The sequence below is a fragment of the Apteryx mantelli genome, chromosome Z (assembly GCF_036417845.1).
Source record: "Apteryx mantelli isolate bAptMan1 chromosome Z, bAptMan1.hap1, whole genome shotgun sequence".
In the NCBI taxonomy this organism is placed as follows: domain Eukaryota; kingdom Metazoa; phylum Chordata; class Aves; order Apterygiformes; family Apterygidae; genus Apteryx; species Apteryx mantelli.
Genome location: NC_090020.1, coordinates 42,185,051 through 42,207,933, shown reverse-complemented (window position 1 = coordinate 42,207,933; position 22,883 = coordinate 42,185,051). Strand labels below are relative to the sequence as shown.

The 22,883-nt window shown below is 36.6% G+C and overlaps 1 protein-coding gene across 6 annotated transcripts in view; it reads left to right on the top strand.

Moving 5' to 3' along the window:
• The window catches only part of DMXL1 (Dmx like 1), an 85,551-nt gene that overhangs the window by 5,561 nt on the left and 57,107 nt on the right, over positions 1–22,883 (top strand). For all 6 annotated transcript variants that reach the window (XM_067315823.1, XM_067315826.1, XM_067315821.1 and 3 more), the window contains exons 2-8: positions 5,118–5,243; positions 9,970–10,047; positions 12,197–12,275; positions 12,900–13,032; positions 17,077–17,143; positions 20,140–20,315; positions 21,299–21,485. In XM_067315823.1, the coding sequence (XP_067171924.1) occupies positions 5,118–5,243; positions 9,970–10,047; positions 12,197–12,275; positions 12,900–13,032; positions 17,077–17,143; positions 20,140–20,315; positions 21,299–21,485 (846 nt within the window). The remainder of the gene's footprint in view (positions 1–5,117; positions 5,244–9,969; positions 10,048–12,196; positions 12,276–12,899; positions 13,033–17,076; positions 17,144–20,139; positions 20,316–21,298; positions 21,486–22,883) is intronic.

Genomic DNA, 22,883 nt, shown 5'->3' with positions numbered 1-22,883 from the left:
GCCATGCTATATGAGAGGTCAAGAGTCTTGCTCCTTTGCTTTTCTTCTGTTGAGACTCAGGTCTTGTTTGCCGGTACCAGACTGTTTTTAAGGAGTTAACTTGCATCAGGTTTTCACTCCAGGAAGAAATGAGAATAGTTCAAATAGATGTCTGTGATATCTTCCTTTAATAAGCTTTTAATGATCAGTTATCATCAAAATATAAGTTAACCTTCTCTAAAGAAATATAGTTCTAGAAATACAAGCTGACATCTGATTAAAAGAATGGATAGAAATTGTGTGAGAACCTAATATTGCATGCAAAATATCATTTATTTTTACAGGCCCAAAACATCTTTCACTTCCTAATTTCAGGCTTGCTTTGCTTTGTCACCACCTAGTGAAATCCATCTTCCTGCAGCTTGAACTAGTTCTACCTTGTTTATTTGTGTAACAAAAGAACAAAGCATTGTTTAATAAACATTCCAAGAACATGATAATGTCAACATTATCGCTTGTGTCATTGTGTAGAGACAACTTTTTTTGTAAATATCCTAGGACGTTCTTAAGGTGAAAGACTTCTCTGACTTGCCATAATCAGACTTCAAGGTTCTGCTTGCTCTAAAAAGGCATCTTGGTATTTTTATTTATTTTTTATTTATTATGTATTTAGGAATCCTTTTTTAGTAGTACTATATGGCAACATTTCCCTTCTGCCTTCCCTCCCCACAAAAGACTGAGGTGATGTAGACAAGAGTATATGCTTATACCCTGAACTTGCTTCTTGCCTTACAAATGGTAGGACACTTGAAATACTTTTCTTAGTTTCTGTGGCTATAAGAGTACAAGCTCAGGAGTACCTGCCATCTCAAAAATGAACAAGATGTGAACTGTGGTAGACAACCCTTGTGCAAAAAAGCAGATCAAGTTGACTAGTTAGTGGAACTGATTTTTGTTATACCCGAGACCATTAGGGTACAAAAAGTACTCCTTACTTCTGAGTACTGTCTTCCATTATACTATGCTAAAATACTTCACAGAGTTTTCTGAAATGCAAATGTTGTCCAGAAGTCCAATATTAGTCTAGCAGTTAATTTTGTGTTCTCATGTTAGAGAAGTGGATTTTTTAAACTATACTACTGCTTGGAAACTACATTCAGAGTTGGAGTCTGGGTTCCGATGAATGTGTATGAGGATGTAATACTCTACACAGAGAAGATCTAAAGAAAAAATTACAGGGGGGATAGGAAAGAACTGAAGGAAGAACAACATCAAGCTCTCAGAAGATTAGGTTTTTTTGGTATATAATTGCTGCAAAGCATAATGAATGAGGGATTTTCTTAGGTCCAGGGGAGCTGTCAAGCTTCCCTCCTATTGGGTCTGATCAGTGTGAGGTATAATGCAATTGGGATGGTAGGCAACAGTAGCAAATGGAGCCTTGCTTTCATATGCAGCTTCATTTGGCAAACAGCTTGGTTATGCTCTATTTTGCTACCTTTTTTTTCATATGTGTTTTAACTCCCTTCACTTCTGCATCCCTTGCTTGTTGTCTTTGAAACTATTGTTCTCCTGCAGGCAAACATTGACTAAACTTCAAAAACAACCTTCAAGCCACTTTCCTTCTGCTTGGCTGTAGTTATGCTACGAAGCTCTTTGAAAATGTTTTTTTACTGATTAAAATACCTGCCTCTTTGGGGAAAGATCAACTCTATAGGCTTAAGAGCTACTCAGTGATTCTGCAACTTGCTGGGGATTAGAAACTCAATATGACCAAATGTGGTCTAATACATCTAAATAGACTGATATCGGAAGTGGTTCTTTGTTTCCAAATCTCAATTTTTTTTTTGTCAGTATGCGGACAACTTGTGGACTGTAAGGGTAGAACAATCATCTCTTTTTTCATGGAGTGAGTGTTTTTTTTTTTTTTTTTTAAGACATTCTCCCTCCTCCTACATTCTTCTGAGTGTACATATAATTAATTGTTAGACTTGGGAGTTGTTGGTATGAGATGATGTTCCCCAACTTTTCTTTGAATGATCACCTCTGGTGTGACTAACTCTTTTCAACACACAGCATATGACGTAGGGCAAGAAATGGGGATTAAGCATAAGATGGGTATGGGTGTGTGTGTGTTGGTTTTTTTTTGTGTTTTTTTTTTTTTCTTTAAACAGATTATAGCAAAAGAGAAGAAGAACTATAGCTCTCAGAGAAAAGTTTGTTAGTAAAGGGGACATTTTCAGGGAATATCATGTCTAAGATTGTAGTGTGATAGGTGCTAGTTTGTTACATCAAATCGGGAAGTGATTTTACGATGAAACTAAGCGCTAATTACGGGCTAAAACCACAACATCCTGCAATGAGGGCATGTACCCCGCCTGAGATAATTAAGTGGAGCCAGCGAGGCGGCGATGTTAGTTTAGATAGCCTAATATGGCAATGGCGAGGTCACACAGTTGTAAAATATATGCATGACCTGAGGGTCACCACACACAACGCAGAGGAAGACTCCAGCCTTCATCCCCACGACCACCAGAAGGCTGAAGAAGACCCCCTAGCAACAGCCGGCGCAACCGCAGAAGTTACAGGAAGTGCCACCTATACCCGGGGCTGGAATCGCATATAAGGAGACTGTGAGGGGGGGATCGCGCGCGCCGTTGGTGGAGCAGGAGACTCCCCGGCTGCCCAGTGCTGTTTTGCTTACTTGTGACTTGCTCAATTATTTTATAAATTGGAATTTATGCAACCCGGCCCGAGTGGTTGTCAATTTGTCGCGTTTACCTATAACAGTAGCATACCTCTTTGAACACAGCTACTGTCCAGTGCAGCCAGGAGTAGTAGGAAATTGACTTCCGATGCTTTTGTAAGTGCTGGCTCCTGAAACGCTGATGAATACAAGTGCCTAAAGACTCGAGCACGTGGTGGTTGTCAAGCTACCGTTGTGTTCTTCTGATGAAAAGTGCTGAGTGTACTCAAGTTTGGGAGTTTTTTGGTTTGTTTGTTTTCATATATGTGTTAAAGCTGAGAGAGTTCTAGATCTGGTTAAACAGTTAGTTTCACTGCTGGTAGTGGATGTTATGTGTGCTAGTTTTTGTTCACCATGGTGGAGACACTGTGAAGGTGTGACACTGTGGAATCTCAGGCCTGCCTGTGTTGCTAGACGGTCAGAACCAGATGGAGGGAAGCCTAGTAAGCCTGTGAAGTGCTGATGGGTCCTAGGCAGGCATACAGAAGAGTTGGAGGCCTTTGTGCAATCTTCAGCACTTTGTTTTTTTTAAAGATGCTTTGTATTAAAGCTGTGTTGTCTCTGTAAAGCAGTGCATTTTCTTTCTTCAAACTGCCTTTGTAGGAAACGGTAAATTCAACAAAATAGCTTTGGAAGAAATTGTATGTGTGATATTTTTGAATAAACATTGCCCTGTGGACTGAGGACTTAGTGAGTCACAAGATGAGTGTGGGGGTTTTTTTGTTTGTTTGTTTGTTTTTTTTTAACTTTGGACCTGTTTCTCGTAGAACATTTTTCCAAAGTTCGGTTTATCGTTTGCATATCAAAATAATCACTTAATTCTGAAAACACTGCTAAATCTGTTCTTTCAGAATTAATTTTAAATCGGGCTGTTCTGGAGCCTGCAGTTTAATGTTTCTATTTGTAATAGATGTTCCTGTTTTGACAGGGAGAGCTATACTGCCTGTGTAGCTGATCTTGAACCTTGTCTTGAACCTCAGAAGTGGACAGGAAGAGCACACAGAAAACCTGACTAATAATAAATTATCATAAATCATATATGTCTGTATTTAGTCTGCAAAAGCATTCTAGACAGTATTTTCAATTATCAGGCTAGGCCAGTGGTCTGCAGGTTGGGAATTAATACTGGCACAGAATGCTAATCACAGTCTTTTAGGTAAGATTTTTTTGGAACATATTACTGAACACTTTGTAGGAGAAAATTGGCTTTGGACTGAAATGTCTTTTTTTAATGTATGTATTGTATGATAATCTAGGACAGGCTTGCTAAAAGTATTCTGTAACCTGAAACAGCTGAAGACATGACTGTCACTTTCAAATTTGCAAATGTAGCATTTCATTTCTCTGCTCATTTTTGAGTCAAAAGTGGTTTCTAGTAAGCGTACTAGAAATTAGCAGGATGATTCTTAATGGGTGATCCTTTATGTCAGCATATGAAAAGCCTGTATTTGCAGTTTTTGTGAGACTCTCCTGCTCTTGAATCATTTTGCCCGACAGAGCTTATTTATCTGACACATTACTGTTGCTTTTACTCTTAATTCTGCCTTTTGATCCTTGGCTCTTATGTGTGTGTGATTTTGTGGGTTTTTTTGTGTGTGTTCCTTGTTACTGGACTTTCGTCCTTGAATAATTTGTTCTTACGTTTATTGAAGAATGCTCACTATCACTTAATGAACAATCTCAAATGTTTAATTTTCCTCTTCAGTTTAATCTGTGCCCCATTTCTCATGTATGTAAGGATAGGAAGAAATTCCTGACTCAGTCACTGCAGTGCTCATCACCTACCTGTATAAATATGTTAGCTACATCAAATTACTTATTTACTCTGAAGTTTATATTGCCACTAAAACAAATCTGTGGAATGCAAATAACAGGAGGCTCAACAAGTCTAAAATTGTAGCATTTCTTTTTTTTAATAGCTCAACTTCATTCTGTTTCCCTTCTGCATTTTACCTCTTATAAATGTTGAATACCGTTTAAGCTAAAATGGTATGCTTTTATTCCCCCTTTTAAAAAATCCATTTTTAAGTGTCTGTCTCCAGTGTAGGAGACAAATATATTTTTTACAGTTTTGCATGAACTTTATATTCTTCCCATTTTTTTTCCTCTTAAAGACTTTTCTTTCATAATTCCATCTTTGCCATCTGTTTTCTATCTTGAAACCACTGTTTCTGCTTGTTACGCAAGTGTTGTGTTGTAATTCTGGAGAGAAGAGTCATCTGCTACTTCTGTTGCTTGATATAAGTTGTAGACTTGTAGGGAGATGTTTGAGTTCTGCAAATATCTCTGTGGTGGTCTACATGGATGAGATACGTGGACTATGCTATTTCATACTTCACCGGGTTGTTTTAAGTAACTGTAGATTTACTTAATTTTTTTTATTCCTTCTCCCCAGGCATATGCATCAGGATGTGATATTGTGGTATTGGGGACTGACTTTGAAAGATTACAGATAATCCCTGGAGCAAAACATGGAAACATTCAAGTGGGATGTGTGGACTGTTCAATGCAACAGGGGAAGGTATGTAGAGCAGTGTTTTGAATAATGTTCCAACAATGTCATGTTAAGCTCTTTCTCAAGAGCAGAGATGTTTGCAAGTTAAGGCAAGTGCATGAGAGTGAATAGCAAAATGAATAACTGCTTTATTTTATTTGTGGTAAACAGCACAGTAAAGGTGAACTACTAAGCGTAGTTGTGAGATTGTAGAAAATATGCAAGGCTGCACAGGAAGATGAATAGAAAAGATGGCAAGCATTTGACCAAAAGCTGAGTAAGGTAGGAGCAAATGTAATTATTCGCTCAGGTTTTACACTGCTGGATACGTCATGGGCATGCCTTGACATGTCAGTATTTGGCAGCAGATGAATGCTTTCACAGAAAAATCAAATCTAGATTTCTCTAGAAACAACATCCCCTTCAAGCAGTTCGTAAAGGCTTAAAATTGCTCTTTGACACGGTTTTCCTTTCCTGGATTCTCAGTTTTTGTTTTTCTGATGCAGCTGAACTGGATCAGAAATGTTGCATTTTGGATACCAAGGAGTTTCTTTTTACCACAGTAGACCACAGTTTACCACAGAACAATTGAGAAAGAATTCTGTACAAAGCGTTTGAAAGATCTAAGGAGCTCTAGCTATTGGGATGTCACAAGGTGGTTGAACTCTGTTTCCAATTAAACAGGAAATTGTCTTTGGGTACCTGTGGTGATAAGAGTGTTTTATTCCATTGCTTTCATTAAGCATGTTTTAGTGAGATGGTAACGTGAGCTTTCTGCTCATCACCGCAAAGCTTATGAGTTTATAAAACCTTTGGTTAGAATTCTGGTGTCCATCGTGAGAAAAGGACTGCTGCATGAAAACTGCTTTGTATTTACCTGTGAAGTCTGAGGGGGACAATCTAGATGATTCACAGCCACCCTCTGTTCCTGCCTTTTAATGTTTTTGAGTGATGAGCTCTTGCAGCAATAGTAAAGGAACGTTAATGAAAATGAAGTAATGTTCTCCTCTGCTTCTCTGTCTGGTAGCTTGAAGCCATGAAGAATGCACATTTGCCCATTGGTTGCTGTTAACTAGAAAGTTTTATTGTGCCTGTGAACTGCCTGTATATTGATGGTGAAATACGCATGCAGATCACATGTCACTGTTCGTCCTATATCTTTATGCAAATTTGGGGGGTCATCTTGACTGCATGGTAGTAGTTCTCCATACATTTGGATAACAATCCATCTTAAATAATTGCAAAGGACTAAGTATTAATATTCTGAAATATATTGAGCTTCCTAAGCCTTTGGATTTTATCATTTCTTAAGTGGACTGATGCAGTCATTTGATTCTGCAAGTTGATATAATCTTCTGTTAGCAATTAGACTATATGTATTTGCAGAGTCCTGAAATACTAAGCAATGAATAGCTAGATATCTATTCATTGACTGGACTGATCAATACACTTCCAGTTTGCTTTTAGCAAAGACGAAATTTCTTCTTACAGTCTTTTCATCAGCATTGACACACAGATCTCTCTTCATTTTACCTCTGGATTATTGCTTGCTGTTTAAGACTTGCAGAAAGAAACGGAAGGCAAATAATGCAGTTTATTTAGGTTCCAACTTTTAGCTTTTCTAAAAAGAATCCATAATAATTTTTATAGTTTACAAGTTGTGATACTTTTTTTAATTCCTTGTGTCTTACAGAGGCACCTTCCCCTTAGTAGCTGACCTTTATTCTGTTTGAGGGACCTCCATCATTTCTCCCTTTGAATGATAGTTAGAATCAGTTTGTAAAAGGGTTATTTACTGGCTATCCAAGTAATAAGTTCAGGTTTATGTTCTCCCTCAGGGTATGGCTTCCTCCTAAATAGAGTTCTAGTTTATTGGGAAGCTAATGCCTTGTGATGCCTTTGAACTAGCAACAGCTTAAAGTTTGTGCTTAACCCACCTCTCCCTGGGCTTCGAAGGTGGGGGGAACATAGCACCATCTTTCTCTCCCCCATATGGTTTGGGGGTAAGTTTGTCAGCCTCAAAAAGAATGAGATGAGAAAAATGGATGAGAGTTTTTAGATCAGCTCAAGAGAATGTGGTCTATATTCTTGCATATGGATGTGTAAGGACTAGTGACTTTCACAAATGGGATGATGTAATCTTAGGCCGGTCAGTCTCTGGCCTCTGGTTGTAGGCAACTAGGCAATAAATGCTTTATCTGGAAGTGGATACAGTACTTGATGTTCTCCCATACAATGTAAGCCACAAGCCTCTTCCTGCATCCTCTAATTAACATAAGAATTAACACCAAAATTTTTAATTGTAACATGACAAAACTGTAGTTGTTCTCGTAGTGTGGCTTGCACAAATATCTAACATGGTACAAGATGGTCCTAGCATGAATGTCTTTCGGTCACTTGAAAAATTTAACCAAAGTTCTTCAACTGTCATAGCTGGTAACAGTAGTGTTGCAGTATTTATCAGGCATTTTATTTATGGAACATGCTTTATTTTACTATTTTTGAAGAAAAATGTAGGTATTTTAAAATGTCACATTTAGTTTACATGCTAATAAGACATCTGTTTAAAAAGAATGCATAACAAACCAACCTACTCTTTCTGCTTACAGAACCAATTTTCTAATCAGTAGAACCACTAATTATTTTGAATATGCAACCTCAATTTTGACTACAGGGTTCATAATTGTGTGAGTTTTGACGGTGCGGTGGTTCTTTTTTGTTTGTTTTTAGTGTAGTAGGCTGTGGGCTCTTTCCAAAGGAGCTGTGATTGTGCTCTATTTTTCCTTTTCTGGTTTTTGATAGTGATAATGTAACTCAGTAAGAGACTGTAGACCTTCTGATGAATGAGAAAAATGTAGAGGCCTTCTATGAAACGTGGAGGAATAGTGGGGAAAAAAGATAAGTTCAGCAAGAAACTTTTTGGATTATGCTAAGGTTTTATAAAATGAAAGCCTGGTGTTGCTAGTTATATTCCTATTTTGGACTAAGTAGTGAGAGAGGACAAAGTTGTTGCCCTAAAGGCTGAAGATTTATTCTTAAATGACCTTCAGGTACCACCTCCAAGAGTGGTGGTGATCTCTCCTAAAACTCAGTAAGGCTTCTCCACAAACCTTGCTTCTAATAGCAGGATTTAAGTATACAAGAGGCATCTGGTAGCTGTCTGGGGGATATATCTTGCTAATCTGGGAAGTTTTTCAATACACAAACTTGCATTATTCATTTCTGTGGCATGCTGCTCAGTGAGGACTGGTCTAAGTGGTTCTGTCATTATGGAAGCCTGTGGATTTTTCATGGGGGTAGCAGTTGCTCTGGATGCTATTTGTTTAGTATTTTGGCATGCTAATGTTAGTTTGTCTTAAACTCATGTAACACTGAAAGACAGAACAAGTCTCCACACTTAGAAATAAAGAAAAATGAAAAATCTAATTACTCTGAGTTCATTTAGACTTGCTGTTGAGACGTGAGAGGGAATTATTAGAATAAAAAAAGAGTAAGTGAGGTACTTAAAGAAGATGAGAGAAGGCAAATATTAGCCTGAGATGTAAGGAAAAGGTTTCTTTAGGCATTTGTCAACTATGACAAAATTATTGTTGGCATTTTGGGGTCAGACTGTTGTTTAGGTTGTTAGTTTGATACGGATTTATTAATTTATTTGCTCTTTTAATGAAGAGAACTACTAGTCTTTGAAACTATGGATCTACAGTTTAAATAATACTAACAATTTAGGTACGACAGGCTGATACTTGTTCTTAAAGCCATTTGAGTTCTGGATACTGAAATCAAAATGCATTTTACGAAATGACTCTGACTTTCTTTAATGTTGTTAAAAGAAAAGAAAACTTAAGACAGGCTTTCACAAGAATAAAATATTGACTATTACAGAATATCAGAACTGGAGATTGTGATATTGCCTTGCTTCTCTTGACATCGAGCATCACTTGAGAATGCATCGTGTCCTTTATCAGCACGACCCATGCAAACTCCTTTTGTAAATCTATACATTTCAGAGTAGTTTTAAACATTGCCATACAGTGGCACTCAGCCTGAGGCCTTTAACAAATATCTAGCTCATTTTAGCCCTGCTTACGAAGTCTTTTAAACTTGCTTTTATATAGTTGTCTTGGGATAAAGTGCCCTTAATTCCATGTCAGCGAAGGTTTGTGGTGTCTGGTGCCAGTGATGAAGTAAGACTTTGAAATATCCAAGAAAGCTGTTACCTTACTGCAACTTTTAAAAAAGTCTTTGTTTTGTGTTAGCATTTAGTTTCTTCTGTTTTTGCAGTTCTCTGCATTGGATATTTAGCTTGGGCTTCTTGATCTTTCTGAAATAGTTTTTAAATTTAACGTGTTGTCATGCTGGGGAAATCTGCAAAACCACTCTGAACTGATGTTGGTTCCATTTCTTAGCACATAAATTTGGCCTACTACTTTGAGCATTTGCCTAAATTATTTATGGAAAGAATATTGATCTTAGATCTAACAAAAATGTGCATGTCCACCTATACTCTCAGTAGTTGATTAGGACATGTGCGTGAATAAAAAATTGTATTGTTCTGTTATCCTCAGTACTTGCTTCATGATTTTGCTAGATGTGATTTTCTTCTTCTGTTATCAAAAAGGAATATGGATACAAGCTTCAAATTTATCTACAAGGAGATTTAAATGTAGAATTGGCAACCCACGTTTTATTCTCGTTTGTTCTATAGCTTGTTTTGTGTATATGTTTATGTTAATATAAATATAACTCATTTTAGATTGCAGGTTCTTATGGAAATGTGATTTGTATCTTCGAGCCAGTTAGCCTTTTGAATCAGAAGAACAGTCATCATACTGTAAGTAATTCAGCGCTCACTAATTTCATTTACCCTCTTGTAGAATTTGTCTCATTTCTCTTTGAAGATGTTTTCTTTTTAATGCTAAAAAAAAATAAAAAATTAAGAGATAAGATGGCTGTGGGGGAGTGAAAATGGTAGGGGGAGGGCAGAGGCATATGCTACTTAGCATACAGGTTTCTTAATACTTGGTCTTATTATAATGCTTCATATCACTGATTTATCTTGACCTACAGTTAATGTCTGAAAAATGCCAGAACCCGGGAAGCCCCCTGGAAGCCCCCAGCCCTCCAAAGAGTATAGCTATTGCAATAGGAATTCCTTTTTGAACCATCCTGTGTTCCCTTTATGTCCTGATGTGTTTTACCACTCTTATTTTTAACCTTGGTTTATGAAACTGTACCTTCTTGCTCAAATCTGCAATTCTGTTAACTTTTTAAGAAGTTCATCATGACTGTTGCAGAACATCTGACAGTATTTGTATTTCAAAGTGTGTTCTGTGGTGATGAGTAAGAACAATAGTCTCTTGATAGCATGGCTTAATTTTGGTGACAGTGGATTAGTGGTTTAGCCATCAGAAGCTTAATTCCTGCTTTACGCTATGATTTAGGGCTAGGTATTTAACCACTGTCCTTAGAAGGAAATGATTGCCGGTATACTTAATTGAAATATTACTGACTAATTAAAGTCAATTTGACAATTTGAGGGCTTGGCAGCAACAATTGCTCAAGGAGCACTCTTCCCCCTCCCCCCCCCCCCCGCCCAGGTTTGGTCTCTATTTGTATTGGTACAATTGTTTATAGGAGATGTATAGTGGATTCCCTTTGCAGAATTAGTCTTTATACTAACCAGCTCACTTGCATGGTTCATGGTGTCCCTGCAAAACAGTGGCATTTTATATATTTATTAAAGATACAGTATTGAATGCCTATAACATTTTATACCACTGGAAAGCAGTGGTATCAAACAATAGTAAAATGGGACTTTGCATTCTCATATGAACACTTAAAAATGTGTCCCTCTCTCTCTTTGATCACTGGAGCCCTCAATTCCATCCTGAATGTGTTTTGCTATACCACTAGGAAATCTTACCTTGAAAAAAGAATTACCTTGAAACTTGGCAGTTATCGTAGTAACTGTAAGTAAGCAGCAAAGTATGTTTCCACCCATGTTTTGCTTTCAAATATTAGAAGTATTTATGATTGAAGAAATATTCAGTTAGTTCATTCTTGCAGGTAACGTCAAGACAATAATTTCCAGCATGTCTAGGTTGATGCAAGATTGTCTTCCATTTATTAGAATGTTCAAAATCTTAAAACAAACAAAGACTGTTGCAGGAATATATTGATTTTTTTGATCCTTATCTGCAGGTGCTGCTTACTGTTTTTCGCTACATATCTCAAAGGTTTAGTTGTTGTATTTTAGCTTTCATATGTATTAGTTTGATATTTTTTGTAGTGGGGAAGGGTTACTTTAAAACTGTCTTTGCAAATTAAGAAAAAAAATTGTTGGCTCTTTATTTTCAGTAATAAATTCAGATTCTTGTATAATTCAAAGCAGCAAAAGTTTGCAGGTTACTATGAAGGCAAACCAGATGATAATTTCCTTAGTTTAATCCTCAGCCTGTTCCAGTGAATGAAGTAGTGGTGCAAAATCTGAACATACTTGATGGTTCTGCTTTTTTTGTTGTTGTTTGTTTGTTTGATTAAAAATAAAGGTCTGGGGGAAGTATTATACATGTCATCAGGAGCTTATCCAAATCCTGCAGTTCAGCCCTACTACTGTTATCAAATACTGGATGCATTTAATATATTTCATTTTCTTTAATTTTTTTTTAATAAAATCAGACTTCATTTTAAACTCAGATTCTGATGATGAATTTATGTACTGAAATTTTTTTCAAGCAAAATTTTTCAAATTTTTTCAAAATAAGTCAGAAACTTCTATTTGTATTACCAGATAAATGTTCTGTTGAAAAACAAACCAGAATGAATCCATTTTTATTAGATAGGTAGTAATTTGTTTTAAATGTATCCCTAGTAAAAATTGGAGAACACAGTGAAGGCTTAATGTTTCTAATATTATAGAAGGGGAAGGGGGAACACCAGTAAGAATTTTCATGCTAATGTTTGTGAATACTTAATTTCAGAGGCTACATTATCAGTGGCAGAAGAATGCTCAAATCCTACTAGAAGCAATAGCACATAATTTAACGTGGGATCCCACAGGTAAGAAAGGAATTTAAGTAGCACCTAACTACTTGGTATGGCAGCTAACTTCTTATTTAAGTTTGCCTGTTCCTTGGAGGAAATGTAAAGATTTCCTTTTCTCCTAGCCTGACAGTGTCAAAGTAGAGTGAAATTTACCCTTTGTCACTTTTTAGAGGAAAGCTAAAACATTAGCTGCATGTGTATTATGTTACTTGTTACCCTAATTTAAACAGTATCTAATACTGCAAAAAAGTGGCTTAAACGGTAAATATTGTTGTGAAGAAGGGACATTTACAGTAGCTCTAACTGTCTCTTCTAGAGAACTAACTACTTTGAAAATTTAATTGATTTTGACTATTTGAACTGTAGCTATTCAAATTAAAATCTCATCAGAGTAGAAGCTGGCTTGTTGGAAGATTGACCCAATCTGTCAGTATCTTCAAGATAAAGTGTTTTCTAATAGCAGTGTGCCTTTTACAGTAATGTTGCCATAGAAAGAGGGTTAATATAATATTTGTGGCATATTGTTCTGCAGTATAGCCAGTCACAAATTTGCATTTTTTTAAATTATTTTTTATTTCGTAGTATAGAAGTCAATACTCTCTTAGTTGTTTTGTGGTTCTGTTTTATAAACATTTTTAGGCACTCGCCTTTTGACTGGTTCCAGTTGTCTTCAGCTTTGGTCCAGTAGTCATTCAGAAAACCCTTCTGACAATGGGAATGCTGAAAGAACAGATGTTGGCACTGGAGAATGGAGGTGTATCTGGCAATGCAAGTAAGAAAGTGGTTTAAAAACAAATGATTTCTTTCTGGTTCATACCTTTCAGATGAAATGCGTAATGTAATTCAGTGAAATCTTATGGTTTGCTGTTATTTGGTAAATACTATTCAGATATGATAAATCAGAATCGTATTTCCCTTGAATATATGATGTTTCTTTCTTCCTGCAAGATCAGCTGTGATAGTTTTTGAGGTAGCTTATATTTTTTGAGCAGCTCTTCAATCATATTGAGCGTTAGTAAAATACTGAGGGAAGGTTCCTTTTGCCATTGTCCCAGTTTCTCATTACTTGTACAATAGGTAAGGTTAATGCAGAGTATTTGAAAATTTTGATTGCAGGACCAATTCAGATAAACTTCCTTCAGTGTCCTATGTATGTGTCCCCTCTTCCCCCCTCCCCCCCCATTGCTTTTTCTCTGTTCCAAATATCCAGAATAAATAGTCATGCGAAGATGCATGTATTCTGTTTTACTGCATCTCAGAATGCTCTTCTGGTATTCATGTGGATTAATCATTGTAATCTTTTGTGTATCAGCACAAAGCCCAAAGGGTTTTAGTCTAGTACTTCAATTTATAAGCTAAATCACAGTCCCCCCTGCCATAGGAAGGCTCTTCTAATATACCAGGTGCACTTTGTTTGGACTGATGTTCCATGTGGCAGCCTCCTTTAAACAAGTTTCCCTAAGTGGTTGGCTGGAGGGAGTAACCTGCAATTATTCTTCATGAAGCACTTGGTGTTAATTGAGTAGTTTCCTGGGCATATCTAGAGAAGTCTTTTAATCCTTCAGTCATTCCTTTTACTTAAAGTACCTCTTGAGTCAGAATCTTGCATTTGTGTGTTATGAAAAGATCTAGTTAGGTGTCTAATTTTAGAGAAAAATGTCCATTACTCCCTGATTGAACCAATATGTATATATATTTTTAGGAGAGTTACAAGTTCAGAGTCACAGAATAGTTGGGGTTGGAAGGGACCTCTGGAAACTGCCTAGTCAAACCTTCCTGCTCACACAGGGTCAGCTAGAGCAGGTTGCCTAGGACCATGTCTTGTCACGTTTTGAATATCTCCAAGGATGGAGACTCCACAGTCTCTCTGGGCAGGCTGTTCAGTGTTCAACCAACTCCACAGTAAAGAAGTGTTATCATGGTTTTTCTTGTGTTCAAGTGAAATTTCCTGTGTTTCAGTTTGTGCCCATTGCCTCTTGTCATGCCACTGGGCACCACTGAACAGAGTCTGGCCCCATCCTCTTGACACCCTCCTATCAGATATTTATATTCATTGGTAAAATTCCCCCTGAGCCTTCTCTTCTCCAGACTGAACAGTCTCAGTCCCCTCTCAGAGGGGTTAGAGCATCTCTGTACGAGGGATGCTCTAGCCCCTTGATCATCTTTGTGGCCCTTTGCTGGACTCACTCCAGTATGTCCATGTCTCTCTTAAACTGGGGAAACTAGATGTGGACCCAGGACTCCAGATGTGACCTCACTGGTGCTGAGTAGAGGGGAAGGATCACCTTGCTCGATCTGCTGGTAACACTCTTCCTAATGCAGCCTAGGATACCATTGGCTTTCTTTGCCACGAGGGCACATTGCTGACTCATGGTCTGCTTGTCCACCAGCACTCCCAGGTCCTTCTCTGCAAAGCTGCTCTCGAGCTGGTTGGCCCACAGCCTGTACTGATGCAAGGGGTTATTCCTCCCCAATACAATTAAAAGGAGATAAACCATTTAACCTATCATCTTGCCAAAGAGTGTCTGTAAGAGTTCTTGTGAATGCACCAGTGATACCAACTGAATATATTGTTTGGCTCTTTCTATACTCAGTCTTATCAGTTGTATTTATAACACTCCTTTGGTATTAAGACTTACAAATACGTTGTATTTAGTAGATAAAGATTTCATGGTGGATCCGCAAAACTATGAGAACACTGATAGCTAATCCTCTGTGGCATAAAGGAGGTCTGTAAGAGGTTTTGCTGCTCTCGCTTTGGCCATTTCTTGATGGTCAGCTTTTGACTTTTAAGCTAGATGCAGGTCTTAAGATCGCATACATAAGCAGCTGAAGTGCTGAGATTACATCATATGATTGATATTGAGACATAGGCCTTCCAAGTAATCAGAACTGCCATTTGGGTGAGGAAGAAAGGCAGCTTCAAGCCCAGTCTTCACTCATCCTTCAGTAGGCTGCTGGTGTATGTTATGTTTTTTTCAACTGTGAACTATGCTCAAATGTTTTTCTCTCCATCTCAGTTTGCACACACTTATTAAATCCATTCCCTCCCCAAATACTTGAAAACCTGTTTTATTAACTTAATTTGCATGTCTGCTAACTTTCACATGTAAATGATAAACTATCAGGAGATCATCCAAGTATGAATTTGATTTGTGATAAATTCTTCAAGTTTGTAGGTGAACTTTTGAATAAATATCTAAGGAGTGGGGTGGTGTTGTATCTCTAGGACAATTGATAATGATTGTTCAGTCAGTTCTGAATGAATTTTGTGTGACTTGACATGCTGTGGCCACGTCTGTGGGGAGAAGACATTTCTAATGTCAGTTCTGGCCAAATGCTCAGATGATCTAAGTGACAACTGAAAAGTTATCCTTTGAATGTGATGAATTTTATAAATAAGAAAAGTCAAAGACTTATTTATTCAGACACCTTTGGGCCCTCATCTCAGTCTAATGCAAGAAGCAGTCGTCTTGGAGACAAAATGCCGTGGATATGGTGCAAGAATCTTGGAGTGCAGTTGTAGTAAAGATCACACAGATGCTGCTTTTCTTCTGTCCCTTCAATAATATATTCTGCATTTGGATCACCAGTCCAATAGTCTTCATTTCATAGCTTTCCTCATTTCCTTCTTAAACTCTTTTCATGGAGGAGAGAGTGAGCTTGGTATTGTGTGCTTCAAACTGATGGGTCCTGGAAAAGATCATGTGAATTTGCTCTGTCAATTCACCTTTTATGCCTGTATGTCTTCTAGTACAAATACTAAAATTTGTGCTTCTGTTTTAAAATAAGTTTTTCTTAATGAAGAATTTGCAAGAAGGTGAATTTTTAAATACTGACCTTTGTCTGAATCGGTTTTAATGTCTGAATAGGCATTCCCAAATGTTTTAATGTTGGGTCTACTAGGAGAATATTGCTTCAACTGAGAATTGAAAATTGGCTTTCTTTGCACAGGTTTTGTAATTGATTTGTTGTTGTTATTGCACGTGCTAAATGCATGGTGCTTTCATTGACCTGATTGCTAACTTGATTGTTCTCAAAAGTTAGGCCTTACAACTTGTTATGCAAATCTAATAAATGCGAGCTTAAAATTTATATTGGATTTGTGCTGCACAGTTAAATTCTGATGACCACCCTGTTGTCATTAATAAAGTAATATGACTAAAGCATTTGCTCAGTGCTTCAAAAATCTGTGAAAGTAGCTGATTTATCAGTATTTTCTAAAGAAAATAGAACACAGCAGAAATGAACCACATAACTAGATTATTTTGGTGTGGCATCTTTTACTACTGTGATTGTTAATTTAAAAACTGCTTTAAGATTTTCTTGAAACCTTTCTTAACCAAGTTACTCTTTTACACATTGTTGTTCTCTTGGGTTATAACCCTGCAGGAAGTGTAAGAAAAGGAAGTCTCTATTTCAAATGAGTAGGAAGATAATACAGACTGGAAGAACTCAGTGTGAAAGGCTTATGAAGTGGAAATAGAGCATATTTGGAGTGAAGCACTCGGGTTTAATGCATTAGCAGCTGTTTTCTTTAATAACACTTTGGAATGTTGAATGCTGTAGCTGTCTCTCAGCTACAGCTTCTGTTTCCTATTTTTTCTGTTTGGCCCCAACTCAATATTCTACCTAAGTTTACTCCTAGTCTCTGTGGACTTTGTTAAAGCTCAAATTAAACGTTTCACACAATACAGCAGGCATTTACATATAAGAATTGAAGCGCTTTCACTATTTCAAAGAGGAAAAAAAATGTTTAGAGTTCTGAAAAAGTATTAAATCTTATTTTCTATTTTTAATTGTCTTTATTTTGCAGAACTGCTTCTCAAGTTTGTTTAATGAAATTCTCACCAGATGGGGAATTTTTTGCCACTGCTGGAAAGGTAAACATTTAAAAAAAAGACAGAGAGAGCTCAGTATTTCCAGTAATCTCTCCATGCATCTTTATGTTTTGGCAAATGAGAATTTGGGAGAAAGATAATTCAGTAGCAAAAAATAAAATATTCACTGAGTACTAATTTTAAAAATCTACTTTGGATGGGTCACATGTCAGTACCAAAACATAAGACATCAGAAAGTGAATAGTTGGGTGGGGGGAGATCTGTGAATGAAATAACTGCAAAAGTAAGATATTGGTTATTCATTTGGTAAGGAAATATATTCAATATTTCCCCAATATTGTGATACACAATCAAAAACAGCTCTTCACTTTTTTCTCTGTATATACACTTGTATGCCTAACTGTGTGTACCTAATAAGAGAATTTGTGTTCCCTTCCAGTTGTGTATTCCCGCATAGCTGATGTCAGTGTTTGTGGCCAGTCTTACAGATTAGTTTTGTGTGCTCAGCAATGAGTAGTTTATCTGCAAAAGCAATAAAATGCCTTTGCAAAATAAACAAAAAGGTTAAAACATAGTGTCACCATCATATCTTTTGACTTCTTAAAACACTAAGTCAATCTTCTATTTATACTAGGAAAGCCGCAGTTTGGGTTTTGTAAGAGAATAACATCATAACAGTTCCAAGCAGGGAAAATCAGAATGGTGTAGAGGATACAATGAAAAAATGGCTAATTCATAAGAGAATTTCTCTTACTTGTGAAAGGGTGTAATTGAGTATTTTGTTGCTGCAAATAGTACTATTGTTTTTGTTCGAGGGAAGACTCACGTTGATATTGGTCAAAAAGATGTGGTAAGAACCTTTGGAACCCTCTTGTGAGAATTTATGGAATTATCGAAGTAGATTGTGGAGAAAATAATCGTGTTAGGATTACTGATTTAAAAAAAAGTAATAAAAGCCTTACGCTATAATCAGTCTTTACACAGGTTAACAGATGCACACAGGCATCAAGTTTATGCTGTCAACTAAAGAATGTAGCATACACTGCAGAATTATTGAAAAGGAGACAAAATGGTAGTAATAAGGATCATTGGGAAGATGCAGTTGCTGAGAGTAATGGAAACCTCTGGCTTAAGTATCAGTTTCACAGAATCCAAAGAGATACCATGAATGAGTTTTCAGGAATCAAAATTGATTATGCATTTTGCTTTAGTCTGTCTTGAAAGTGTAAATGAAAAATTAGTATGCACATATAAGGATTGATTAGAAGAGTAGTTAGTTTAGTTGTAGTATGTGGCTTTTTTGCTAGTTGGAACATAACGTCCCCTAACACTTGCTTGAAGCAGAGAGATTCAAAGATGGTTCGAGTTGCAACCAAATCTTGCTTTTAAAAGGCAATCTTGTCATGCATTTTTTCGCGAATCAGTTGTATGCATCAAGAACAGATGAGTAAATCCGTTTTGCCTACTTGTAGATTGTTATCTTTAGGCTTGCCACTTCAGGTCATAGTGCTTGCTTAGAGGACTATGACTTTAAAGGCATTTGCTATCTTTATGGAAGAGAAAAAGATGTAACAAATCAGCTAAACCCTTAAAAATAACCTGTAGATTTCCTTTTCCAGGTAAAGTATATTCCAACTGATTTGTTTCCAACACATGAATGTGAAATACCAGACTTCAATGAACTATGCTCTGTATAATAAAGAAGCAAGAAGTTCTAATATTCCCTTCCTCTTTTGCTTGTTTAGAATAACATATTGTATATGTCCTGTGATGTTTTTAACCATTTACTGCCTGAAGAAGAATAATTCCAATCACGTTTAAAGTAACTATTATTTATAAACTTGTTGAAGTATAGGTCTTGACAAAATAACAAACAAACAAAAAAACCCAAACCCTAGTGTTTTCTTCTTCTTGGCAATATATATTTTATCAGTATAATGTTTTGATGGATAGTGTTTAATATTTATTTTAAAATCCAAGTATGAAATTGTAGTATGATTGAATTAGGGAAAAATAAATTAATCTGCAAATGGCTCCCGTAGGTACGCTATCCTTGTACTGTTTTTATGACTGAAATGTTTTATGTCCTATTGTGTTGTCTTTTATTAAAAACTCAAGGAAAGCATTATTACTGTAACTAAATCAATAAGAAAATAAAGGAATCTTTAAGTGACTAAGTTAATTACATACCTGCAGAAGCTTTTGAATGTATCTTTTTTTTTCTTTATCTTTGATGTTCAGAGATGCAAGACTTTTTTTTTTTTTTTTTAATCAGAGAAGATGCAAAGCAAAGTCAGCAAAGCAAAACAATCTTGTATTTGGGTTATGTTAAGCATACCGAAGTTAATGCAATATTTCAGTGCCATTCATATTTAACAGTCTGACAACTTACAAATCTATGTCTAGATTAATTTATCTGGCCCTTTTAGACATATAAGGATAGGGACATTAAGTCCATGTTGTTTAAAGGTATGTGTGTGCATATCTAACAAAAGTGGGCTACCAAGTACTGAGCTTGATTTTTTGAGATGTGTTATCTTTGACCTTTGTTTATATTCCTAAGATTTGAAAGGATATGTGTAGATGTTTGGGGTTTTTTTTGAGAGAGGTTTCTCTCAAAGTACAGTAATGTTATCATTTGAATTCCAGCTCAATCCAGTACAGTTTGAGATTTTGTAGCTATTAGGGAAAACAGATATTCTCTACAAATCAATGCCTAACCAGAAAGAGCAAAACGAAATCTAATATAGTAATGGCAAGACAAATTAAAAGGGAGCTCTGCCACCATGTTCTTTACTTTTTTTATGGGTAGGTTTGGAAGTTTTAAGTTTTATTTACTGAGCTGAGTTTCCTGTCATCAGGAAAATACCTTTCTTGAAAAAAGAAAAATGAAAACCAGAGAAATATCAGAAGTACGTGGTACTTTGAAATGCATAAGCTCTGTGTCAACAGAGACATAGTTCTCTCAAATTTTTATTTGGTTCTCCAACTGGAAGGTGAATGACTCAGTAAACGTTTTTTTTTTCTTTGTTGTTCAGGATGATTGTCTTGTGAAAGTATGGTACAATGCAGACAGCTGGCGATCAGCCATAACACCTCCTGGTGCAAGTCCAGGAAAACAAGCACAAGAAGTTGATTTTTCATTTGTTTATTTGGCCCATCCTCGATCAGTAAATGCATTTTCATGGAGGAAGACCAGCAAATTCATGCCACGGTCAGTATTTCTAACAGCTTGAAGTTTGTAAACTGTCTAGGGGGAGGGGAAGGCACTTCTAACAAAACTTTCCCTATGTTTCAATAGGTTCGTCTGTAGAAGTGCACTAATTTGTGTGTGCGTGTGTGTCTGGGGGGTGTATTTTGTTTGTTTTCCTGTGAAACCTGGTTTAAATTGTAATTCTGTGGCCTGTGAGCATCCTAATGCCATGAGTAATAGTCCAATCAGTAGCCATTTGAATTCGCCATACCCTTGTGTGTTTGATAAACAAATACGTGCTGTCTCTTATTCCAACCTTTAAATAGAAGAATCTTCATAAAGCCATTAAAGTAGTCCTTAAACTGATTTTTGAAAATCCGCTCAATCCATGATGCCTAAGGGAGTTTGCTGCTGGACAGTACTGTCAGATGTTCCATCTCCTTTTAGAGTCTTAGCTTAAAACTAAATTGTAAACTTATATGGGCTGGAAATCTGAGGATATGTATAGTTTTTGCAGAGCTTAGTTTGAGCTAATTGAAATAGTCAGTAGAGAAGTTTGGAGTTTAGCATTTGCAGTTGTATTCCAGATATTTTTTAACTGCTGTATAGTACTGTGATCTGGATAAATGACAACAGGACTGCAAAAAATGATTAGCTTATATTACTTCATACTAGTTTTGTAAATTGAACCTAAGATTTAGGGTTGTATAGTTGTGTAATGAAGTTTGACATAAGAAAATTACTTAAGTAATTTATATTCAGAAACTTGAATAGCTATCAAAGCCTATCATATATGACTTATTTATAGTTCTTGGCTGAATCTTACTATTTTTGAGGCTATTTATCCAGTTGCTCAAGAATATATTGTTGAGTTTTTCTTTCTTTAGTATCTCAGTTACTTTGTATAATTCTGAATACTGATATTGGAAATCATTTGCTGCTGTTTTATTTTGATGCTATATGGTGCAAGTGGCATCTTTACACATTAAATTTTGTTTCGTTAGTGGTGCTGTCTGCAATGTACTCCTGACTTGTTGTAAGGATAACGTCTGTCGTCTCTGGGCAGAGACTTTGTTACCCAATGACAGTCTGTTGTATGGTGGCGGATACAACAATTGGACTGAAGCAGTGAACTTAAATAACTTCAAGAGAAATACTTCAAGTAAGGAACGAATGCAAAATGCGTTAGAGGTAAGAAATGAAATTGAGGAGACTACGACACATGTGCCCACATAATTTTAGACAGGATTGTAATTAATACCTCAAACATGGGTCATAAATTGAACTGCTTTGTAATATTTTATACAGACTTATGGTATAAGGTAGTGGATTTATTTGCAGTTTCCCTCATGTGTTCACCTGACAGAAAACAGTCATGCTGAGCTGACAGCAATCCATCTGAGCTTTCACACTTGAAGATATAGGGACTTTATATCACTACTGCCTATTTTACTCTGATCACTGAAGCAAAGACCTGTATAGTATCTACTAGTTCAAAGAGCTAGGGGCAGTATGGAGTGGCGTATTGTACATGAATTCTGTGAAACTCACTAATGATGCTGCTTTAAAATTATAGTAGAGGCTTGCTTCTCACCTTAGGAGTTGTGGGATGTTTTCTGGCCTACGCAATTGGAAAAAACAGTGATAATACTGAGGAGAGAAAGATATCTTCTGCTGCTATAGGCCTCAGGTAGAGCAGACTGCTCTTAAGCCCTATCTCTAAAGCAAATGATCCTTATCAGCTAATCTATCAATGGGAAGCAGAAGGGAACTGTAGCATTAAAAGTCTACAAAGCTGTGTAGAGAGTATTTGAACATTGTGCTCTTGTCTTAATGGAATAACGTATTTCACATGATCAGGCTGCTTTCTTAGCAAATGTGGCATAGTCGACTATAAATTTGGCAGACTGAAAGACAATGCAGTGAAGAGACTATTCAAAAGAAAAGTGAAGTTGGGAGACAATTTTGTGTTCCTGCTGAAAGTAAGAGACAACATTAAAGATCAGAAATAACAATTAGGTAAAAATTGGGAGAAAATGATTTTACATGAGCGTGGTATGAGTAGGAGGCAAGAATAGCAAGTGAAAAGGAATACAAAGAAGGTAATACCAAACTAGTAGAAATTGTTTATCTTTTCATACTTTTTGATGCTTGAATAGATAGCTGTAGCACGATGGACTGGAGCTATGCAGTATGTGGAGTGTGACTTTTTTAATACTGGCATATTTTTGTTTAAAAATTTGTATACCACCCCCCCCCCCCCCCAGCTTTGGAAATGAATCTACTTGCATGGTGTGAGAAACTTTAAAACTAAGTGGGCCATTGCAATGGGAGTAGGAGTACTGATCTAATCAGATCCAAAGTACAGATCTAATCTAGTTTCAGAGTCTCCCTGAAAAGAGATTATTCAGATTTCTCTTTTTTTGTTCAGTGCCTTTAATAACCATGTGTATGTTTACAAAGCACCGTAATATTTATCTGCTTGGGTATAAAAACTATGCGAGCATTGTCAGCACGCTAGCATGCAAAACAGTTACTGTGTCAGAATACTGTAAAGGCCTTTATAAAGAAATTGGAAAGTATTGGTAT